This window comes from Hemitrygon akajei, chromosome 11 (genome assembly GCF_048418815.1).
Source record: "Hemitrygon akajei chromosome 11, sHemAka1.3, whole genome shotgun sequence".
In the NCBI taxonomy this organism is placed as follows: domain Eukaryota; kingdom Metazoa; phylum Chordata; class Chondrichthyes; order Myliobatiformes; family Dasyatidae; genus Hemitrygon; species Hemitrygon akajei.
The window spans coordinates 112,496,840-112,517,848 of NC_133134.1; the positions used below are offsets into that span (position 1 = coordinate 112,496,840).

General features: G+C 39.6%; 1 protein-coding gene across 2 annotated transcripts in view; it reads right to left on the reverse strand.

Moving 5' to 3' along the window:
• ppp4r1l (protein phosphatase 4, regulatory subunit 1-like) overlaps window positions 1–21,009 on the reverse strand; it is an 88,484-nt gene that overhangs the window by 41,989 nt on the left and 25,486 nt on the right. For both annotated transcript variants that reach the window (XM_073061514.1, XM_073061513.1), the window contains exon 6: window positions 3,645–3,791. In XM_073061514.1, coding sequence (XP_072917615.1) covers window positions 3,645–3,791 — 147 coding nt within the window. The remainder of the gene's footprint in view (window positions 1–3,644; window positions 3,792–21,009) is intronic.

A 21,009-nucleotide genomic window follows, 5' to 3' on the forward strand; every position in this document is an offset into this window, starting at 1 on the left:
TGGCTTTTTTGACACTGATCAAAAGAAATGACTCTTTTACATCAAAGTGAAGAGAGATCTCCACAAAGTGATCTAAATTAATTATAAGTATAAAAATACAAAATAATTGATTACAAAGGTATTTACCCCCTTTAATATAACAGACCAAGCTATCACTGGTTCAGCCAATTGGTTTTAGAAGTCACATAATTAGTTACATGGAGATCGCTAGTGTGCAGTCAAGCTGCTTCAATTGATTGTAGTAAAAATACACCTGTATCTGGAAGGTCCAACTGCTGGTGAGTCAGTATCCTAGCAAAAACTACACCATGAAGACAAAAGAATGCTCCAAGCAACTCTGTGAAAAGGTTATTGAAAAGCACGTCAGGAGATGGATTCAAGAAAATTTCCAAGTCACTGAGTATTCCTTGGAATACAGTTAAGTCAAATCATCAAGAAATGGAAAGAACATGGCACAGCTGTAAATCTGCCAAGAGCAGGCCGCCCTCAAAAACTGAGTGACTGTGCAAAAAAGGGGACTAGTGAGGGAGACCACGAAGAGATGGGTGTTTGACCAGTCACAACTTTATGGGAGAGTGGCAAAGAGAAAGCCACTGTTGAAAAAACTCACATGAAATCTCATCTACAGTTTGCCAGAAGGCATGTAGGAGACTCAGAAGTCAGCTGGAAGAAGGTTCTATGGTCTGTTGAAAATAAAATTGAACCTTTTGGCCATCAGACTGAATGCTATGCACATCAGCAAAACCACACCACCCCTACCGTGAAGCATGCTGTAGGGATGCTTCACTGCAGCAGACCCTGGAAGGCTTGTGAAGGTAGGGGGTAAAATGAATGCAGCAGAATACAGGGAAATCCTGGAGGAAAACCTGATTTAGTCTGCAAGAGAACTGCAACTTGGGAGAAGATTTGTTTGCCAGCAAGACAATGATCCCAAGCATAAAGCCAAAGCTAAAAAGGAATGGCTTAAAAACAATGTTAATGTCCTGGAGTGACCAAGTCAGAGTCCAGACCTCAATCCAATTGAAATTTGTGGCTTGACTTGAAAAGAGGTATTTACTCATGATCCCCATGCAATCTGACAGAGCTTGAACAGTTTTGTAAAGAAGAATGGGGGAAAAACTGCAGTGTCCAAATGTGCAAAGCTAATAGAGACCTAACCACACAGTCTCACTGCTGTAATTTCAGCTGAAGGTGCATGTACAGGTAGTCCCCAAGTTATGAACGTCCAACTTATGGACAACTCGTACTTACGAACCGGGGAAGGAGAACGCCTTCCACCATTTTAAGTCGGATCACGACGCTGTCCGCCATTTTAAGTCGTTGCCGTTGACACTGTGTCGAGTGTTTAACTTTGTATTTGGTTTAAATTTTTCTTAGTAAGATTCACCCTGACCCCGCCCCCCCTCCACCCCCCGCCCCCCCCGTTCCGGTCGGCTGGTGGCACAGTGAGATCAGTGCCGGGCTGGAGAACAGGTTTCCGAGTTCGATCCAGTGACTCCCGTACCATCCGTGCCGGGTTGATGTCAAGCTCGCAACTCGACCTCGTTAAAAAAAAACAGTCACCTCCAGTTTAAATTCCCATGTGGAATATTGTGGATGATCAAATACCCAAACCCAGCATTGCCCCCACTTGTCCCATTTAGCCTGGTTCAGTGCGGTGGTCCTTAGGATCCAGCGGACCTCGGGAGCCAGTGCAGCTCGGGACCTGCCGCCCGCAGTGTTTCTTTTCCATTGATGGGAAGCGATCGTGATTGAAAATAAAGTGGAAATAATAAAGCATTTGGAAAGAAGTAAAACGCCATCGGTCATTAGAAAAGCGTTAGGCTACAGTCGGTCAACGATTGGAACAATTTTAAAGGATAACAGATAAAGTGAGAATAATGGAGCATGTGAAACGCCCTGCCCCGATGAAAGCTACAACTATTACTAAGCAAATCAGTTGTTTAATTATTGGAATACATACGTTTCTTAATTGTTTTATATGCATGGAAAGGTAAAATATATACTATATACTAAGACAAACGTTTGACTAACTGACGCTAAATAATACCGGATGTACTTGTTCCGACTTACGTATGAATCCGACTTAAAGATGGACTCAGGAACGGAACTCGTACGTAACCCGGGGACTGCCTGTACTAAACACTGACTTGAGGGGGGTGAATACTTAGACCATAAGACATAGGAGCAGAATTAGGCCATTCAGCCCATTGAGTCTGCTCAGCCATTCCATCATGGCTGATGCCGGATCCCACTCAATCCCATATACCTGCCTTCTTGACACCCTATCTAGTCCTTTCAACATTCAGTAGGTTTCAGTGAGATTCCGCCCCCCCCACCCCCATTGTAAAACAAAATATGAAGACTTCGAAAGGGTTAAGGCACTGTACACATCAGTGAACAGGAATGAGGCAGGGATGGTGGGAACAAACAAAAGTCTTTGTTCTTGTTAGGTGGTCGCAGGGGTGGAGGTGGTCATTTTGTGAGACTGTCCTTGCTGCCACCATTTAGTGAACTGTTTAAACAGATTCTTGCTCTGGGATATCTTAATCACAGCAACTGAACATGGACACAATGAGTTTTTGACTGAGACCATTTTTAGATAAGAAGTTCTTTATTATGTAAAATATTGGCTTGTTTTCTGGTCACAGTGTTTGGTCTAAGTTACCTAAGGCACAAGGCTGAAGGGAGGGCCAATACAGCTTGTTGCCTTGGGCCACTTCCAGTCAGATGCTGACACAGGTCAGTCAAATTACCTTGAGGCAACAAAACTGAAACATCACAGATGGATCTGATAACAAAAAGAATAAGAATGGAGGATTTTTGGATCACAGGCTGCAAAAACTCTGTGCAGACCAACCACTGTAGAAGTGGATGACCTCACAAGGAGATTACATCGGGATCATGGGAACACCTGGCCAGGGTAGAGTCCCTTTTCCCAGGTATTACCTTTTCTCTTCTTTGATTGTTCATGGAGGATCAGGGAAATCTAGTGGGTCTGCACACAGGTTGTGTAAGTTCATGAGTTTGTGAGCTGAGCCAATAAAAGTATTTATCAATAAATACAGATTCTCTCTGTACCTAGCTGATCACTGCCTAACTTATGGCCTTAGAAGAGTCTCAACCCAAAACACCAATTGTCTATTTTTCTCCACGATACTGCCTGGCACCAAGTTCTTCTTGCAGTTTGTTTTTTGCTCAATTTAAATATCTCTCCTGGTATAAATCATGTTGAATCTATAAGAAAGAAGGTGAAACTTTCCTTAAGGGATACTGCCTTAAACTTTGGTCTACACTGGAGAAGTGAGCAAAACAGAACTTGGTGGCAATGATTCAATTTATTGTAGTGGGAATATGGTTATCAATCAGCTTAGTGTGGAAATATGATGTCAAGAGATGTGGAAGGGACATGTACTACAGAACATTTGAATCATATTAACCCATAACATTTCATATTAATAGCGAAAGAACTGTCTGAGAGTCTGCCTGATGAAAATGGAAAGAAACTGAAGCAGATGATCAGACAGTTGAGATAAAAATGACTCAGGATGACTTCATTTCAATAGCAAGTTCACGGTTGACAGTCAGGAGCAATATTTTAGTTTAAATAATGTGAGACTCCAAGAAGTATGCCAATTACTCACTGCTACAGCTTCAATCTTATAATCGTCATCACTTTCAAGAGCCGTGAGATCCAGCAGAACTGGACAAACTTTTAGCTCTACATCAGCTCGGTCAATCAGCTCCTGTTCCAGTAACACCAACAGGGCAGCCTGACTTGTTTTTCGAACCTAAGAGGAAGATATAGAACTTCAGTAATTCATAAACTAACACTAGAGATGTCTAAAATTAGGGACGTCAAGTTTCAGGTTTATATCATACAACAAATGACCAGAGACAGCAAATAATGTTCAAGTACTTTGGGTTGATGATGTCCACTGATCTCAGTGGTTCAACAGATGACAACAAAGTCCTTTCCAAACCTCATCCACAACCCTTAAACAGAATAAACCAATGATCAGGGAATAAGGATAAAGGGATGAGAGCATCCTAAAGATGGACTGGATCAGTTTTCCAAACCCCGGTTTTAAACTCGAATTTTTTTTTATATATATATATAAAAGATATATGGAAATCTGAAATAAAAACAGAAAATACTGAATATATTTGTCGGATCAAACAGCATCTATGGAGAGAAAATCTGAGTTAAGTTTTCTTTTCTGCATTTACTTAACTCTACCCACAAGAATTCTACATTTTCCAAACCAGCGTCACCTCTTTCTAGGGATTTGATTTCATTTTTTACTAATACAGCCACCCAATCCCTCTGTCTACCTGCCTGTATTTTTGATACAATGTGTATCCTTGGATGTAAATCTCTTAAATATGATCTTCTTTCAGCTACGACTCAAAGATGCCCTCAACACGATTCCTGCCAATCTGTTAACACCCCCTCAAGAGCATCTACCTCAGTCCGTTTACTGCGTGCATTCAAATACAACACTTTCAGTCTTATATTCATCACCCTTTTTGATTTTGGCCCCCATGTTACTCTTTAATCCATCCTATTGACTGTAATTTTTCCCTAGCATCTTCCTGACCTTCCTCATAGCCTCATTACACACTGCATCTAGTAGTACACCAACTGCTCCATCCTCAGCAAATGGCAAAATAAGTTTAAACCTTCTCCAAAAGCTCTAGCAAACCTGCCTGCAAGATGTTATCACCCTAGAGATCCTGCTCTTCAGCATTCTATCTCCCTTTATTATTTATTTGGGACGTTTTCCCTTTTCTTACCTACAATATGTAGTTGGCACCAACATGTACCATGACTTCAGACTGTTCACCATCCACCTTTAGAATGCGATGGACCCAATCCCAGACATCCTTGATCTGGGAGGCAACATACCATCCGGGTGTCTCTTTCACATCCACAGAATCTGCTTTCTGCTCCTTTAATTATGGAATCCTCTATCACTACCACACTCTTCTCCCCCCCCTTCCCTTCTGAGCCACAGAGCCAAACTCAGTGCCAGAGACCTGGCCACAGCTTCCCTGAGTAGGTTCCACCCTTACCTAACCGTATCCAAAGTGGAATAATTAATGTTGAGGAGGACAGGCACAGGGATACTCTACACTGGCTGCCTATTCACTTTTCCTCTCCTGGCAGTCACCCAGGTATCTGCTTCCTTCAACTTAGGAGTGACTACCTCCCCAAAGCTCCTATCACATCCTCATTTTCCTGCATGAATTGAAGGTCATCCAAATGCAGCTCCAGTTGCTTAATACAGACTCTAAGGAACTGCATCTGCACTTTGAGCAGATGTAATTATCAGGGGCCACACATTAAATGCTGGAGGAACTCAGCAGGCCAGGCAGCATCTCTGGAAAAGAGTAAACAGTCGACATTTCAGGCAGAGACCCTTCATTAGAACTGGAAAAATGATGAGAAGTCAGAGCAGTAAGGTGGGAGGAGACGAAGAAGTTGTACAAGGTGATAGGTGATTAGTGAAATCGGGAGGTGGGGAGGGTGAAATAAAGAGCTGAGAAGTTGATTGGTGAGAGAGATAAAAGGGCTGATGGAAATATGATAGATGAGGGTAGAAGATAATGGAAGGGAGAAGAGCACCAGAGGGAGGTGTTGGGCAGATAAGGTGAGAGAGGGAAACGGGAATGCGGAAATGGTAAAAGTGGGGGCAATTACTGGAAGTTTTAGAAATCTGCGTGTGTTGCTTGGATTTCCAGCACCAGCAGATTTTCCCATAGTTATCAGGGAGTCTGGAGGTCTCCCAAAATTCCCACATCTCACACAAGGAACATATTACTACCTCCAGATCCATTCTCAGCGCATTAGCTTTGTACTAACAGAAAAATAAAACTTACTAGAAACTTTCTTTCTTACTTAATTAGAATCTCCACCTGCGCTTGGCCAAGCCTGTTGAGCCAAAGCCGGACCACCCTAACAAAATAACTTTGCCCACTGACAAAATAACCGCTCCAAAGATTTTAATTTAGGCTGTAGAAAATTGGGACATAGCATGCGTTACTGCAACCACTAGGTAATTACCAGATAGCCAACTTAGTTATACAGCTGTTTATTGAAATCTACAGTAGGAAGCTGAGATAGATTGCTTGTGGTAGAAATTTAATACAATAAATAGGTAGTGATTAACTATACAAAAGACAAAAAATTTAAAATTTCAGTTTGAGAACTGAAATTCAAATGGAAACTGATTCAGAAAAAGTTGTCAGATTTGAGTATTGCACAGAGTTCTGATAAAGTCTGATTGAAATGAGCACATGCTTTAAATAAATCTGGGTCCGTATTCGGTCTTTAAATCAAAAACTGTAACTTAGTCTTCTATAAGCTTAATCTTACACAGCCGCATCACAACTCTTAGTGGTTCAATCCTAAAGGTATGGATTTAATAGCCAATGACTGAATAATGCCCAGGCATTCATTGAACTTGCATTTGCCAACAGACTTTCTACGAACTGCACAAAACATGTACTGATTAGAAAAAAATTTCAGCCTACAACTCATTAGAACAGAAAATGGCATCAGTATGGTAAGCAGAAGCAATTTGATACTTCCTTAACCAGAGCGAAAGAATCTTACAGAGACAGACAGGAGAGGAAATTCATTCCCTGTCACACACTAACTCCTGAAACATTTCCATTAAGGTCAACTTTAACAATGTGTACACTCCCACACTGTGTATGGTATTGAAACTGATTTTCCCTCAAAGAGGTAAACTAGGAACAAGTTAGAATAATACATTCAATAAAGTACAGAAAGTGAAATAAAAAGGGGGAATGACAACTATAGATTGATGAGGCGGAAAGTCCCCAAAAGCATTAACCCTTTTTTTCTCAAAACATAGAAATGCAAGGCATAAGAGCAAGATCAGTTGCTCAATGTATCTATGCCAGCTACAATAATCAGCTATTTGAGGTATTCCCACTCAGTCTGCAACTGTCATACCCCCTCCAAATCTTTACCTGGGCTCTCTTTAAAATGTGATGAGAGTTTCTGTTCCATTTAATTTACTAGGCAAGTTCTACGCCTCATTACTCTCTAGGAAAAGCAAATATCTTCACTTACTCCGTGATTTCACCAATTAATATTTTTAACATTTATTGCCCATCCCTCACTCCCCTAGAATTGATGATAGTGAGTTGCTCTTCTCAAGCAAGGTATGCACTCATGTACCTGCTTTCCTTATCCTTCATTGCAGAGGTCATAAGTTCAGGAAGAGCCATCATAGTAGATAATGTGAGTAACTGCAATGTATTTTATATGTTGTACCTTAGAGAAGCCACTGTGTATCAGTGGTGGAGGGAATGAATCTTTAGGTAGTGCCAATCAATTGGGCTTCTTTGTCCGAGACTTTACTCAGCTTCTTGAATAATTTATTTATTTAGAGATACGGTGTCGACTGGTCCTTCCAGCCCAATAAGCCGCACCACCCAGCCACCCACCTATTTAACCCTCGCCTAATCACAGACTAATTTATCTATTATCTGGTACATCTTCGGACTGCAGGACAAAACCAGAGCACCAACAGGAAATCAACACGGTCTCCGGGAGAACGTACAAACTCCTCACAAATGGCACCGGAATTCAACTTCAAACTCAGAAACACCACAAGCTATAATAACATGGTGCTAACTGCCATGCCAGCCACGCCAATGTTGGTGTTGCACTTGTCCAAGCAAGTGGAAAGGAATTGGTCATTGCCTGACTTGTGCCATGTAATGTGGAAAAGCTTTGGGATAAGGGTAAGTCACTTGTTGCAGAACACCCAGTCTAGTTTATTCCTATGTTAAGCAGGTGGCAGGTAAATTTGCAAACCCTTTAGCACCTAGGCCCTGAGGAAGTCTGGAACAAAGTCATAGATTTTGGCAAGTCTCCAGTTTTGATGTGAGGAGCAGCTTTTTGTAGAGAACCCTTAAGCAGCCTTTGTAATCTGTGTTTGCTTTGGGTGATCATTGTTCTTCTTGAATTAATTGTCACAATGTTGGCACCGTCTTGGCACTTAATGGGAGAGCACAAAGGCTGCACCAAGCCTAAAAACAACATCCAGGGCTTTCTGCTGGAAATCCATGTTTCCTGCTTTCATGCAGAATTACCAGGAATGATGCTGGTAATTTTTCTTTCTCCTGCCACCAGCACACAATATATGAACTGTACTAATGCCATGCATGGTATTTTTATAGCCAGCACCTTCAAGACAAGTGGGTGTGGTTGCTTGGTATACTGTGAATTGCTTCTCTGACAATAGTTATGAATATAGGTCATGAAGAGTACTGGCAGAACAATGCAATATGAAAGCAGAGTTGATAACTGGCACTTCAATTCCAAATATATGGCACTTGACTAGTAATGTGAGTGGGTAATGTTGCAAATACCTTCCAGGAGCAGTTGTGAAACAAAAGAACGAGAAATATCCTTCTAAGAGCCAGCAGAATAGTTGGTGACTGGCTCTTGAGCATCTGTAGTAAGGTGGACATCAGAGGCAAAAACTCAATAGTTCACCTGCTCTGACAACATTTTGTTTGGTTTACATATGAATGTAGCTGTTAAAATCATTAATCAGATTGCAATGGGTAGAGCAATCGATGGCCCAGGCTCTTACAAAAACTAAAATCCCCATTCTGATTGTAAGAGAAATGCAAACTTGCTTAATTTCTTCAGCCCTCATATCCAAATTGGCATAGTTACACACACTTATACTGTATTTCATGCAGTTTTGAAGGCTATCAAAAGAAAATAATTGATTTTTGTCTTGTTCAAGTTGGGCTCAATTATATGGGTTTCTTGAATATACTTCCAAGTATATTCCACTTACCATGTACTGTATTCCCTTGCCTTGTTTATTTACTCGAAAAGAAATTGTCTGATATGCCTCTGGGTCCAATTCACCTGCCACTTTTGTGCCCACTTAACCAATCCACTGACACCATTCAGTAGCCTGCAACTAGTATCAAGCACACAATATGTTTAGGTAATTTTAGTAAGTGCAATATACAAAAATAATTGAAGTCTGAAAAGTGAAATTCCACACTTTATTTTCACTGCCAATGTGGCAGTTTGGTGGCAATCAAGTTATTGTTTTGCCATTATACAAGTATAGCATATTTAATATTTTGGTAATATTTGTGTAATATTGGAAATAGATTGTTTGAGCATTATTTGCTTATATAATTCATTAAGTGTTATATGTAAGAAGTACATAAATGGCATACATCATTGTGCCATCACATCATACGTGAGTGCCTCAGTGAAACAAGAAACACTAAGTAGACAAAATAGAAACAACTCCTGCGTTTTTCTTTCGATTAGTTTCTGGAGTTACAGAACTTAACATTAGTGATGAGGAAGTGCAAAGTTCTTGATTTGTTGGGGAATTGGTCGGGTCCTACACTGCCCTTGTGCCCATGGCTTTGTCTCCTGGGTGATAGGACAATGATACCTAATGTAAACAATGACAAATTTACTATTTTAAAGGTGGGTCTCATCACAGCTGCAAAAATTATATTGCAAAACTAGAAAAAACCCAGATGTGAGGGAAACAGTGCAAGACACGTGAGATCAATTTTAGTTGTATGTTAATTCAAACTTAAAAAGAAATTAGAAGTTTCTTTCTGTTTCTTAGTTTTATATGTTTTCCTGTCATGGGATGGTTGTGTAAATATGCTGTACTGTATCTGCTCTATGATATGCAGTGTTGCTTTTTCAAATAAGAATAAATAATAATAAAAATTTGAATTACAAAAAACACTCGAAATGACTACCTACCTGGTGATGTAAAGCAATTTTTTCTTTTAAAGGGGCGAGAGAGACAGAGACAAAGATGTTCACATTTTTAAAAAAGACAGAAAATAGACAAACTTCACCAGCAACAAGTACAGCAATGGGTTCCTAAACAGTGAGCTAATGGTGAAAATAAATAAATAAATACATACATACATACATACAGGAATGGCTGGCTACATCGGGAAGATAGAAGTGTTCGATTGCATAACTCGATAATGTATACCGAATAAACTGATCTGTATTTTGAGGCGAATGAAATAACTGATGAAAAATGAGAGGCAGTGTTGCTGAGTGAAATAGATGGAAAAGCATACAGTTTGCTTAAAAATTTAACTGCTCAACCAATCCAGCTGAAATGAGCTTTGCTGATGTTGTGAATGTGATTCAGGAACATTTAGAACCAAAACCACTCTTGATTGCAGAACACTTTAGGTTTCTTTTTCTTTCTTTTTACAATGTGTAATGTGTAAATGTGTAAGGAGATAGCAGATATTTGTAGTAAACACAAGGTGGTGATTGTGGGAGATTTTAATTTTCCACACATAGATTGGGAAGCTCATTCTGTAAAAGGGCTGGATGGTTTAGAGTTTGTGAAATGTATGCAGGATAGTTTTTTGCAACAATACATAGAAGTACCGACTAGCGATGGGGCAGTGTTGGATCTCCTGTTAGAGAATGCGATAGGTCAGCTGACAGATGTATGTGTTGGGGAGCACTTCGGGTCCAGTGATCACAATAGCATTAGCTTCAATATAATTATGGAGAAGGACAGGACTGGACCTAGAGTTGAGATTTTTGATTGGAGAAAGGCTAACTTTGAGGAGATGCGAAGGGATTTAGAGAGAGTGGATTGGGTCAAGTTGTTTTATGGGAAGGATGTAATAGAGAAATGGAGGTCATTTAAGGGTGAAATTATGAGGGTACAGAATCTTTATGTTCCTGTTAGGTTGAAAGGAAAGGTTAAAGGTTTGAAAGCGCCATGGTTTTCAAGGGATATTAGAAACTTGGTTCGGAAAAAGAGGGATGTCTACAATAGATATAGGCAGCATGGAGTAAAGGAATTGCTCGAGGAATATAAAGAATGTAAAAGGAATCTTAAGAAAGAGATTAGAAAAGCTAAAAGAAGTTACGAGTTTGGTTTGGCAAATAAGGTGGAAGTAAATCCGAAAGGTTTCTACAGTTATATTAAAAGCAAGAGGATAGTGAGGGATAAAATTGGTCCCTTAGAGAATCAGGGTGGTCAGCTATCTGTGGAGCCGAGGGAGATGGGAGAGATTTTGAACGATTTCTTCTCTTCGGTATTCACTAAGGAGAAGGATATTGAATTGTGTAAGGTGTGGGAAACAAGTAAGGGAGTTATGGAACCTATGACAATTAAAGAGGTGGAAGTACTGGCGCTTTTAAGAAATTTAAAAGTGGATAAATCTCCGGGTCCTGACAGGATATTCCCCAGGACCTTGAGGGAAGTTTGTGTAGAGATAGCAGGAGCTCTGACGGAGATCTTTCAGATGTCATTAGAAACGGGGATTGTGCCGGAGGATTGGCGTATTGCTCATGTGGTTCCATTGTTTAAAAAGGGTTCTAGAAGTAAGCCTAGCAATTATAGACCTGTCAGTTTGACATCAGTGGTGGGTAAATTAATGGAAAGTATTCTTAGAGATAGTATTTATAATTATCTGGATAGACAGGATCTGATTAGGAGTAGCCAGCATGGATTTGTGCGTGGAAGGTCATGTTTGACAAACCTTATTGAATTTTTTGAAGAAGTTACGAGGAATGTTGACGAGGGTAAGGCAGTGGATGTAGTCTATATGGACTTCAGCAAGGCCTTTGACAAAGTTCCACATGGAAGGTTAGTTAAGAAGGTTCAGTCGTTAGGTATTAATGCTGGAGTAATAAAATGGATTCAACAGTGGCTAGATGGGAGATGCCAGAGAGTAGTGGTGGATAATTGTTTATCGGGATGGAGGCCAGTGACTAGCGGGGTGCCTCAGGGATCTGTTTTGGGCCCAATGTTGTTTGTAATATACATAAATGATCTGGATGATGGGGTGGTAAATTGGATTAGTAAGTATGCCGATGATACTATGTTGTGGATAATGAGGTGGGTTTTCAAAGCTTGCAGGGAGATTTATGCCGGTTAGAAGAATGGGCTGAACGTTGGCAGATGAAGTTTAATGCTGAGAAGTGTGAGGTTCTACATTTTGGCAGGAATAATCCAAATAGAACATACAGGGTAAATGGTGGGGCATTGAGGAATGCAGTGGAACAGACAGATCTAGGAATAACAGTGCATACTTCCCTGAAGGTGGAGTCTCATGTAGATAGAGTGGTGAAGAAGGCTTTTGGAACACTGGCCTTTATAAATCAGAGCATTGAGTACAGAAGTTGGGATGTAATGTTAAAATTGTACAAGGCATTGGTAAGGCCAAATTTGGAATATAGTTCTGGTCACCGAATTATAGCAAAGATATCGATAGATTAGAGAGAGTGCAGAGACGATTTACTAGGATGTTACCTGGGTTTCAGCACTTAAGTTACAGAGAAAGGTTGAACAAGTTAGGTCTCTATTCATTGGAGTGTAGAAGGTTGAGGGGGGATTTGATCGAGGTATTTAAAATTTTGAGAGGGATATATAGAGTTGACGTGAATAGGCTGTTTCCATTGAGAGTAGGGGAGATTCAAACGAGAGGACATGATTTGAGAGTTAGGGGGCAAAAGTTTAAGGGAAACACGAGGGGGTATTTCTTTACTCAGAGAGTGATAGCTGTGTGGAATGAGCTTCCTGTAGAAGTAGTAGAGGCCAGTTCAGTTGTGTCATTTAAGGTAAAATTGGACAGGTATATGGACAGGAAAGGAGTGGAGGGTTATGGGCTGAGTGCGGGTAGGTGGGACTAGGTGAGATTAAGAGTTCGGCACGGACTAGGAGGGCCGAGATGGCCTGTTTCCGTGCTGTGATTGTTATATGTTATATGATTTAATATTTTTATTCAGAAGAAAAAAAACAAGATTTACAGAGTGCAACCCATAGATACATCTCAACATAACTTGTGTACATTCATATATTGTGATAAAATTGATCAAAATGTTCTAGCTTAACACATAAAGGTATACCATCCTGTAATCAAAAATTTAAAGATAGGTCATACATCATAAAAGAAATTTTTTACATAAAAAAGTCAACCCCCTACCAAAGAAAAAAGCTGATGGATGATAATGGATAAATTAGAAAAGAAAACATATTCGCTTAAGAAGAGAAGATAAAAATATACATAAAAGTCTGTGCACTGTTAAACTTTATAAATTGGAAAAGTAATTTAGGAAAGATCCCCAGATATCATAAAAAGATTGTTTCGAATTTAGGACTGTGCAGCGGATCTTTTCTAAATTTAAATAAGACATAATCACGTAGCCATTGAAGATGTGTAGGAGGGATAGACTCCTTCCATTTAAGCAAGATTGCTCTCCTTGCTAAAAGAGAGGTAAAAACTAAAACCTGTAGGTTAGAAGTATTTAAAGTTATATCTTCATCTGCAATAATACCAAACAAGGCAGTAAGGGGATTTGGGTCAAATTGGACCTTAAAAAGTTGTGAAAAGGTATGGAATACTTCCCGCCAAAACTTTTCAATTTTAGGGCAAAACCAAAACATATGAATTAAAGAGGTATCAGCAGAGTTGCATTTATTACAAAGTGGAGAAACATTCGGATAAAAACTGGACAGCTTCTGTTTAGAAATGTAAGCTCTATGAACCACTTTAAATTGTAGAAGAGAACGACGAGCACAGAAAGATGATTTATTAACCCGTTTAAGAATTTTATTCCATCTATCATCAGAAATCTGACAATTTGGGTCATCCTCCCAAGCTTTTTTTATTTTATCTAAAAAGTCTTGTCTAGATTCAATCAACAAGTTATAGATACCGGTAATAGAACCATTAACAAAAGGTTTTTAATTTAAAAGATCGTCCAGTAAATTTTTATCAGGACCTATAGGAAAAGTAGTTAATTGGAAACGTAAGAAATCTCAATTTGAAGGTATCTGTAAAAATGTGTTTTTGGGAGTGCAAATTTAGTTGACAATTGGTCAAATGAAGCAAGAGATCCTAAGATAAACAGGTCCCAAAAACACTTAATACCTAGTTCATCCCAATCCTTAAAGACTTTGTCAGTCATGGAAGGAATAAAAAAATAATTAAGGAGAATGGGAGATGATAATGAAAAATTCACTAAACCAAAAATTTCCAAAATTGAGACCAAATCCTTAAAGTTTGCTTAACAATTATGTTATCTGTTATTTTATTTGCTGAAAAAGAAGAATATGATCCAAGAAGAGAGACAATAGAGGAATTTTTTTTACAGAATTAACTTCTAAGGGGACCCATGATGGGCAATCTTTACGATAAATATTGAATCTAAAGAATCAAAGTAGGTCTTAGGAATAAAAATAGGTAAGGCCTGGAAAAGATATAAAAATTTAGGGAGAATCTTCATTTTAATCGAATTAATTCGGCCAATTAGGGATAAAGAAAGAGGAGACCATTTAGAAAGCGTCTTTTTCACATAATTCAATAAGGGGTTTAAGTTTTCTTTAAATAAATTCTTGAAGTTTTTAGTAATTGTTACACCTATATATGTAAATTGACTTGTAACAACTTGGAACAGAAATTTGGCATTTGATGACATTAGATAGATAGATAGATAGATAGATAGATAGATAGATAGATACTTTATTCATCCCCATGGGGAAATTCAACATTTTTTTCCAATGTCCCATACACTTGTTGTAGCAAAAACTCATTACATACAATACTTAACTCAGTAATAATATGATATGCATCTAAATCACTAACTCAAAAAGCATTAATAATAGCTTTAAAAAAGTTCTTAAGTCCTGGCAGTTGAATTGTAAAGCCTAATGGCATTGGGGAGTATTGACCTCTTCATCCTGTCTGAGGAGCATTGCATCGACAGTAACCTGTCGCTGAAACTGCTTCTCTGTCTCTGGATGGTGCTATGTAGAGGATGTTCAGGGTTTTCCATAATTGACCGTAGCCTACTCAGCGCCCTTCGCTCAGCTACCGATGTTAAACTCTCCAGTACTTTGCCCACGACAGAGCCTGCCTTCCTTACCAGCTTATTAAGACGTGAGGCGTCCTTCTTCTTAATGCTTCCTCCCCAACACGCCACCACAAAGAAGAGGGCGCTCTCAACAACTGACCTATAGAACATCTTCAGCATCTCACTGCAGACATTGAATGACGCCAACCTTCTAAGGAAGTACAGTCGACTCTGTGCCTTCCTGCACAAGGCATCTGTGTTGGCAGTCCAGTCTAGCTTCTCGTCTAACTGTACTCCCAGATACTTGTAGGTCTTAACCTGCTCCACACATTCTCCATTAATGATCACTGGCTCCATATGAGGCCTAGATCTCCTAAAGTCCACCACCATCTCCTTGGTCTTGGTGACATTGAGACGCAGGTAGATTGAGTTGCACCATATCACAAAGTCCTGTATCAGTTTCCTATACTCCTCCTCCTGTCCATTCCTGACACACCCCACTATGGCCGTGTCATCAGCGAACTTCTGCACATGGCAGGACTCCGAGTTATATTGGAAGTCTGATGTGTACAGGGTGAACAGGACCGGAGAGAGTACGGTTCCCTGTGGCGCTCCTGTGCTGCTGACCACCGTGTCAGACCTACAGTCTCCCAACCGCACATACTGAGGTCTATCTGTCAAGTAGTCCACTATCCAATCCACCATGTGAGAGTCTACTCCCATCTCCGTTAGTTTGTGCTTTAAGATCTTGGGCTGGATGGTGTTAAAGGCACTAGAGAAGTCAAGGAATGTAATCCTCACAGCACAACTGACCCCATCTAGGTGAGAGAGTGATTTGTGCAGCAAATACGTGATAGCATCCTCCACTCCCACCTTCTCCTTATACGCAAACTGAAGCGGATCCCGGGCGTGCCTGGTTTGTGGCCTCAGATTCTGTATTATCAGCCGCTCCATGGTCTTCATCACGTGCGACGTCAAGGCAACAGGTCTGAAGTCATTCAACTCCTTTGGTTGTGGTTTCTTCGGTACCGGGACAATACAGGATGTTTTCCACTGTCTGGGTACTCTTCTCTGATCTAGACTCATGTTGAAGATGCGCTGTAGTGGTTCTCCCAGTTCAGTCGCACAGGCCCTCAGTAATCGTGGGGAAACTCCATCCAGTCCAGCCGCCTTGCTGGTACAGATCTTCCTCAGTTGACCTTCCACCTGTGCAGCCGTAAACCTGGGCGTGGGCCAGGTCTCCTGTGAGTGGCTATTTTCCTGTGAGGGAAGTAAGCCTGGTGTGGATTTCTGCGGTGAGGATGAGATTGTGCTGTCGAACCTATTGAAGAAGTTGTTCAGCTGGTTCGCTTTCTCCACATCTCCACTTATGTTTGCCCCCCACTTTGCACCACATCCGGTGATGATCTTCATCCCATCCCACACCTCCTTCATGCTTTTTTTCTGCAGCTTTTGTTCTAACTTTCTCCTATACTGCTCCTTTGCCCCCCTTATCTGTACTCTGAGTTCCTTCTGAACTCTTTTAAGCTCCAACCGATCACCATCTTTAAAGGCCCTCTTCTTCTGGTTTAGGAGGCCTTTGATGTGACTAGTGATCCAGGGCTTATTATTGGGATAGCAGCGAACAGTTCTAACAGGAACAACGGCATCCACACAAAAATTAATATAGTCCGTTGTGCATTCAGTGACCTCCTCAACGCCCCCACAGAGCCCCCCTTGCAGTACATCCCAGTTAGTAGTAGCGAAGCAGTCTCTCAGGGCCTGTTCAGCTTGAGGAGTCCACTTTCTAAAAGAGCGTGTGGTAGTGGGATGCCTCATCACAATTGATTTATATCTGGGCTGTAACAAACCAGGTTGTGATCAGCTTTCCCCAGTGCAGGCAGCGGGGATGCACTATATGCATCTTGTACGTTTGCATACAGCAGGTCAATAGTCCTGTTACCCCTGGTGTAACAATCCACGTACTGGGAGAAAGCAGGTAGTGTCTTGTCCAAAGTCACATGGTTGAAGTCCCCTGTAATTAACACCAGTGCCTCAGGGTGTTGTGTCTGAAGCTTAGCAACGGCGGAGCTAATGACGTCACACGCTACCGTTGCGTCGGCACGCGGCGGGACGTACACAATCACCGCAATGACGCTGGCGAATTCTCGAGGCAGGTAATATGGCCTCATACTCACGGCGATCAGCTCAATATCCTTTTCACAAACGGAGATCTTTGTACTCACATGCCCGGGGTTACACCATCTTACGTTAATGTAGAGAGCGAGTCCCCCTCCTTTCTTCTTCCCACACTTTTTGGCATCTCTGTCAAATCTTACCGTAGTAAAACCAGGTAATTCTACATTTACATCCGGGATGTTAGCCGTCAGCCATGTTTCGGAAAAGCACATTAAAACTGCATTCCTTGTATGCTTTAACATTCCTTACTAGTGAGGCTAGCTCATCCACTTTATTTGGCAGCGAGTTCACGTTCCCCATAATGACCGAAGGAACAGCGGGTTTATAACGCTTCTTCCTCTCCGTCCACTTATACCTGCGCAGTTTTCCAGCCCTGGAGCCACGGAACCTCCGTTTAATTTCGTTCAGGATCTGGATCTGTTGCGCAACACTGACTTGCGCATTTCTCAGCGCAAGTAGCTGGTCTCTCGAGTACACCTTTCTCTCCATCTCAATATTAAATAAATACTAAACATAACACTATGACTAAAAAGAAAACAACCTAAAAAAGAATGATCAATTTTATCGAATCTTCATTTAAAGAAAATAGCTCACTTTTATGCAAGTTCAGTTTATATCCTGAAAAAGAACTAAACTGGGAAATTAAAGAAAGAACTGAAGGTAAAGAAGTTTCAGTGTTAGAGATAAAAAGTAAAACATCATCAGCGTATAATGAAATTTTATGAGTCATACCTTCCCTTAGTATACCAGAAATGTCCTTAGATTCTCGAAATGCTATTGCTAAGGGTTCTATAGCTAAAGCAAAAAGTAAAGGACTAAGAGGGCAACCTTGTCTAGTTCCCCACTGTAATTTAAAGGGCTTAGAAATTTGAGAGTTAGTAATAACCTGAGCGGTAGGAGACAAGTAAATTAATTTAACCCAACGAATAAAATTAGGCCCAAAATTAAACTTTTTTAAGGTCTTAAAAACATAATTCCACTCAATCCTATCAAAGGCTTTTTCTGCATCCAAGGATAATATACACTCTGATATTTTTTTGGATGGTGAATATATCACATTCAATAACCGACGTATATTAAAATGTGAGTAACGATTTTTAATAAATCCTGTCTGGTCATGTGATATAATAGATGGTAAAATATTTTCAAGTCTTCGAGCTAAGATTCTGGATAAGATTTTTGCATCAACATTTAATAAAGAGATCCGTCTGTATGAAGAACATTTAGCTGGATTTTTTTTTAAGAATAAGAGAAATAAAAGCTTCATAAAAAGATTGAGGGAGTTTACCTGATTTAAAGGACTCTGATAAAACAGAGGATAAATAAAGTGTAAGTAACGTAGTGAAAGTTTTATAAAACTCCCCAGGAAAGCCATCAGGTCTTGGGGTCTTACCAGAATGTAAGCACATATAGCCTCAGCCACTTCTTTATTGGAAATAGGCTGATCTAACTGTGTTAGGCTATCAGCAGACAATGTAGGAATGTTGGTATTACTGAAAAAAGCATTCATATAGGTATCATCTAAAGAAGAGTCAGATTGATACAACTTACAGTAAAAGTCTTTAAATACGTTGTTAATTTCAGAATGGTCGGATATCTTAGTACCATTATCTTTAAAAATTTCTGTGATTTGACGATTAACTGTAAAAGATTTTAAGCGATTGACTAATAAACTACCTGTTCTATCCCCGTGAATGTAAAATTGAGTTTTATCTCTCAACAGCCGTTGTTCAATTGGGTAAGTCAGCAGAAGATTATACTTGGATTGGATTTCAATACGCTTATTATATATAGTTGGATCTGGAGATAGGGCATACCTTCGATCAAGATCTTTTAATATCGCTGCTAGGTCAGACCTTTCTTTATCAGCTTTTTTCTTTATATAGGTAGAGTAAGAGATAATTTCTCCATGAATATATGCTTTAAAAGTATCCCAGACTGTCATACCAGCAGTATCTCCTTTAAAATTTTCTTTAAAGAAAAAAGTAATATGGTTTTCCAAAAACTTTAGAAAATCTTTATCAGTTAACAGTGATAAGTTAAAACGCCAACTTCTATTTGGTACAAACAGGTAATCTTAAAGCCAGAAGCACAGGTGCATGATCAGACAAAGCAATCTCCTTATAATCACAGGATTGTACCAGTGGAAGCAAGTTTCTATCTATAAAAAAGTAGTCAGTCCGAGAGTACATATGATGAACCTGAAAGAAATATGAATATTCCTTTTCTTGGGGGTGTAAAAAACACCACACGTCGAGAATACCACATTGAAACAGAAAAGATTTAAAAAGTAGGACTGATTTATTAGTGACAGGGGTTTTACTTGAAGAGCGATCTAATATAGGGTCAAGCCAAAAATTAAAATCTCCACCCATCACTAAGGAATACCGATTCAAATCAGGCAGAAAAGAGAAAAGAACAAGGAGTCATCTGTATTTGGAGCATATACATTCGCAAATACGATTAGTTTATTCTCAAGACTACCTGAAACAATAACAAAGCACCCATTTGTATCAGAAATTACATTATGTTGAATAAAGGATACATTCTGATCAAACAGGATAGAGACGCCTCTCGATCTAGATTGAGAGGGTGAGTGAAAATGTATACCCTTCCATCCTTTGAAAAAGCGTGAAATATCATCTTTACGAATACAGGTTTCTTGGAGAAAGATTAAACGAGTTTTAAGTTTCTGGATGTAAGAGAAAATCTTATTTTGTTTAACAGGGTCATTTAGACCTTTCACATTAAAACTGAGTATATTAATAAAAGAATCCATCAAGTATCCTTTAGTAAAGCATAAAAGGTAATCACAGACATGTAGATAGCGAATAAATAAAACAGTAAAAACCTCCAATCAGCTTTCTGGAAGAACCCACTTCCCCCCCTCCTCCCCCCCCAAGAGAGAAATCAGCCAAGGGAGGCTGAAGACTAATTCTAACGTTCCCAACCCAAAACTCCGGTGGCTCCAAAAAATATATATGTATAGCTGTGTTGAATAAACGATTGTACATATATGTATACAAAAACAAAACATCAAAGTAAATAAGTTCGCTATTTACGAGAAAAAAAAATTAATCTTGGTAAAAAGGAAAGACAAATAAGGGAAATCAAATAAGGAAAATCAAGAAGTAAAAACAACATACTTACGGGTGCAAAGAAAAGGAGTAAAAAAACAAATAGAAAATAATTAGAAAGGGAAGCGGTTTAGATAACTTCCTACATGACTAATTTAAGGCATTCAAGGGAGAAAAAAAAACAAAATGACAAAATGTAAAATAATGAAAAAACCTAAAACCAGCAATAGAATATTGTATACTATTGAAAAACAGTAAAAGACCGAAAAGTGTATAAATAATCAAAAGATAGGAAAAATCTGAATGAATTTAAATTAAAGCAAAACACCCTATAGTTTCATTCCTCAGTAATTACTACATGTATACCCTACATAATTACTTTCAGTCAAATTACTAAAAGGAAGGTAAAAATAAAAATGACACTGAGAGAATATAACGTTTTGTTTAAAAAGAGCTGTGAGAAAGTAACATTGGAGGACCAATATAAAGGCAGAAAACAACAAGAGAAAATGGATGCAGTCTGCCTGCATATTTTGCATAGTTTGAAAGATAACACGGTGCCAGTTACTTAATCAAACAAATGATTAAAACTTCATAAAACCAAGAAGCCTTGTTATCAACAAAGCGCCAATTACTTGATTGAACACCTGAAATTAAAAAATTTAGCATAAAGCAACTCAAGGTTAAATTTAAGCATGAAGACTATGTAAAAATTTCTTAGCTTCTTCAGGCTTCGTAAACCAAGATACTGTGGCGACCCACTTCCTAGCGCACTCGAACCGGCTCACAAATAGCCAGCGCGCCGGCATAAAGGCCAGTCCCAAAAGGGCGCCAGGTCTGCTTCACCAACAAAGGGAAAAGCCCGCGGGGGAT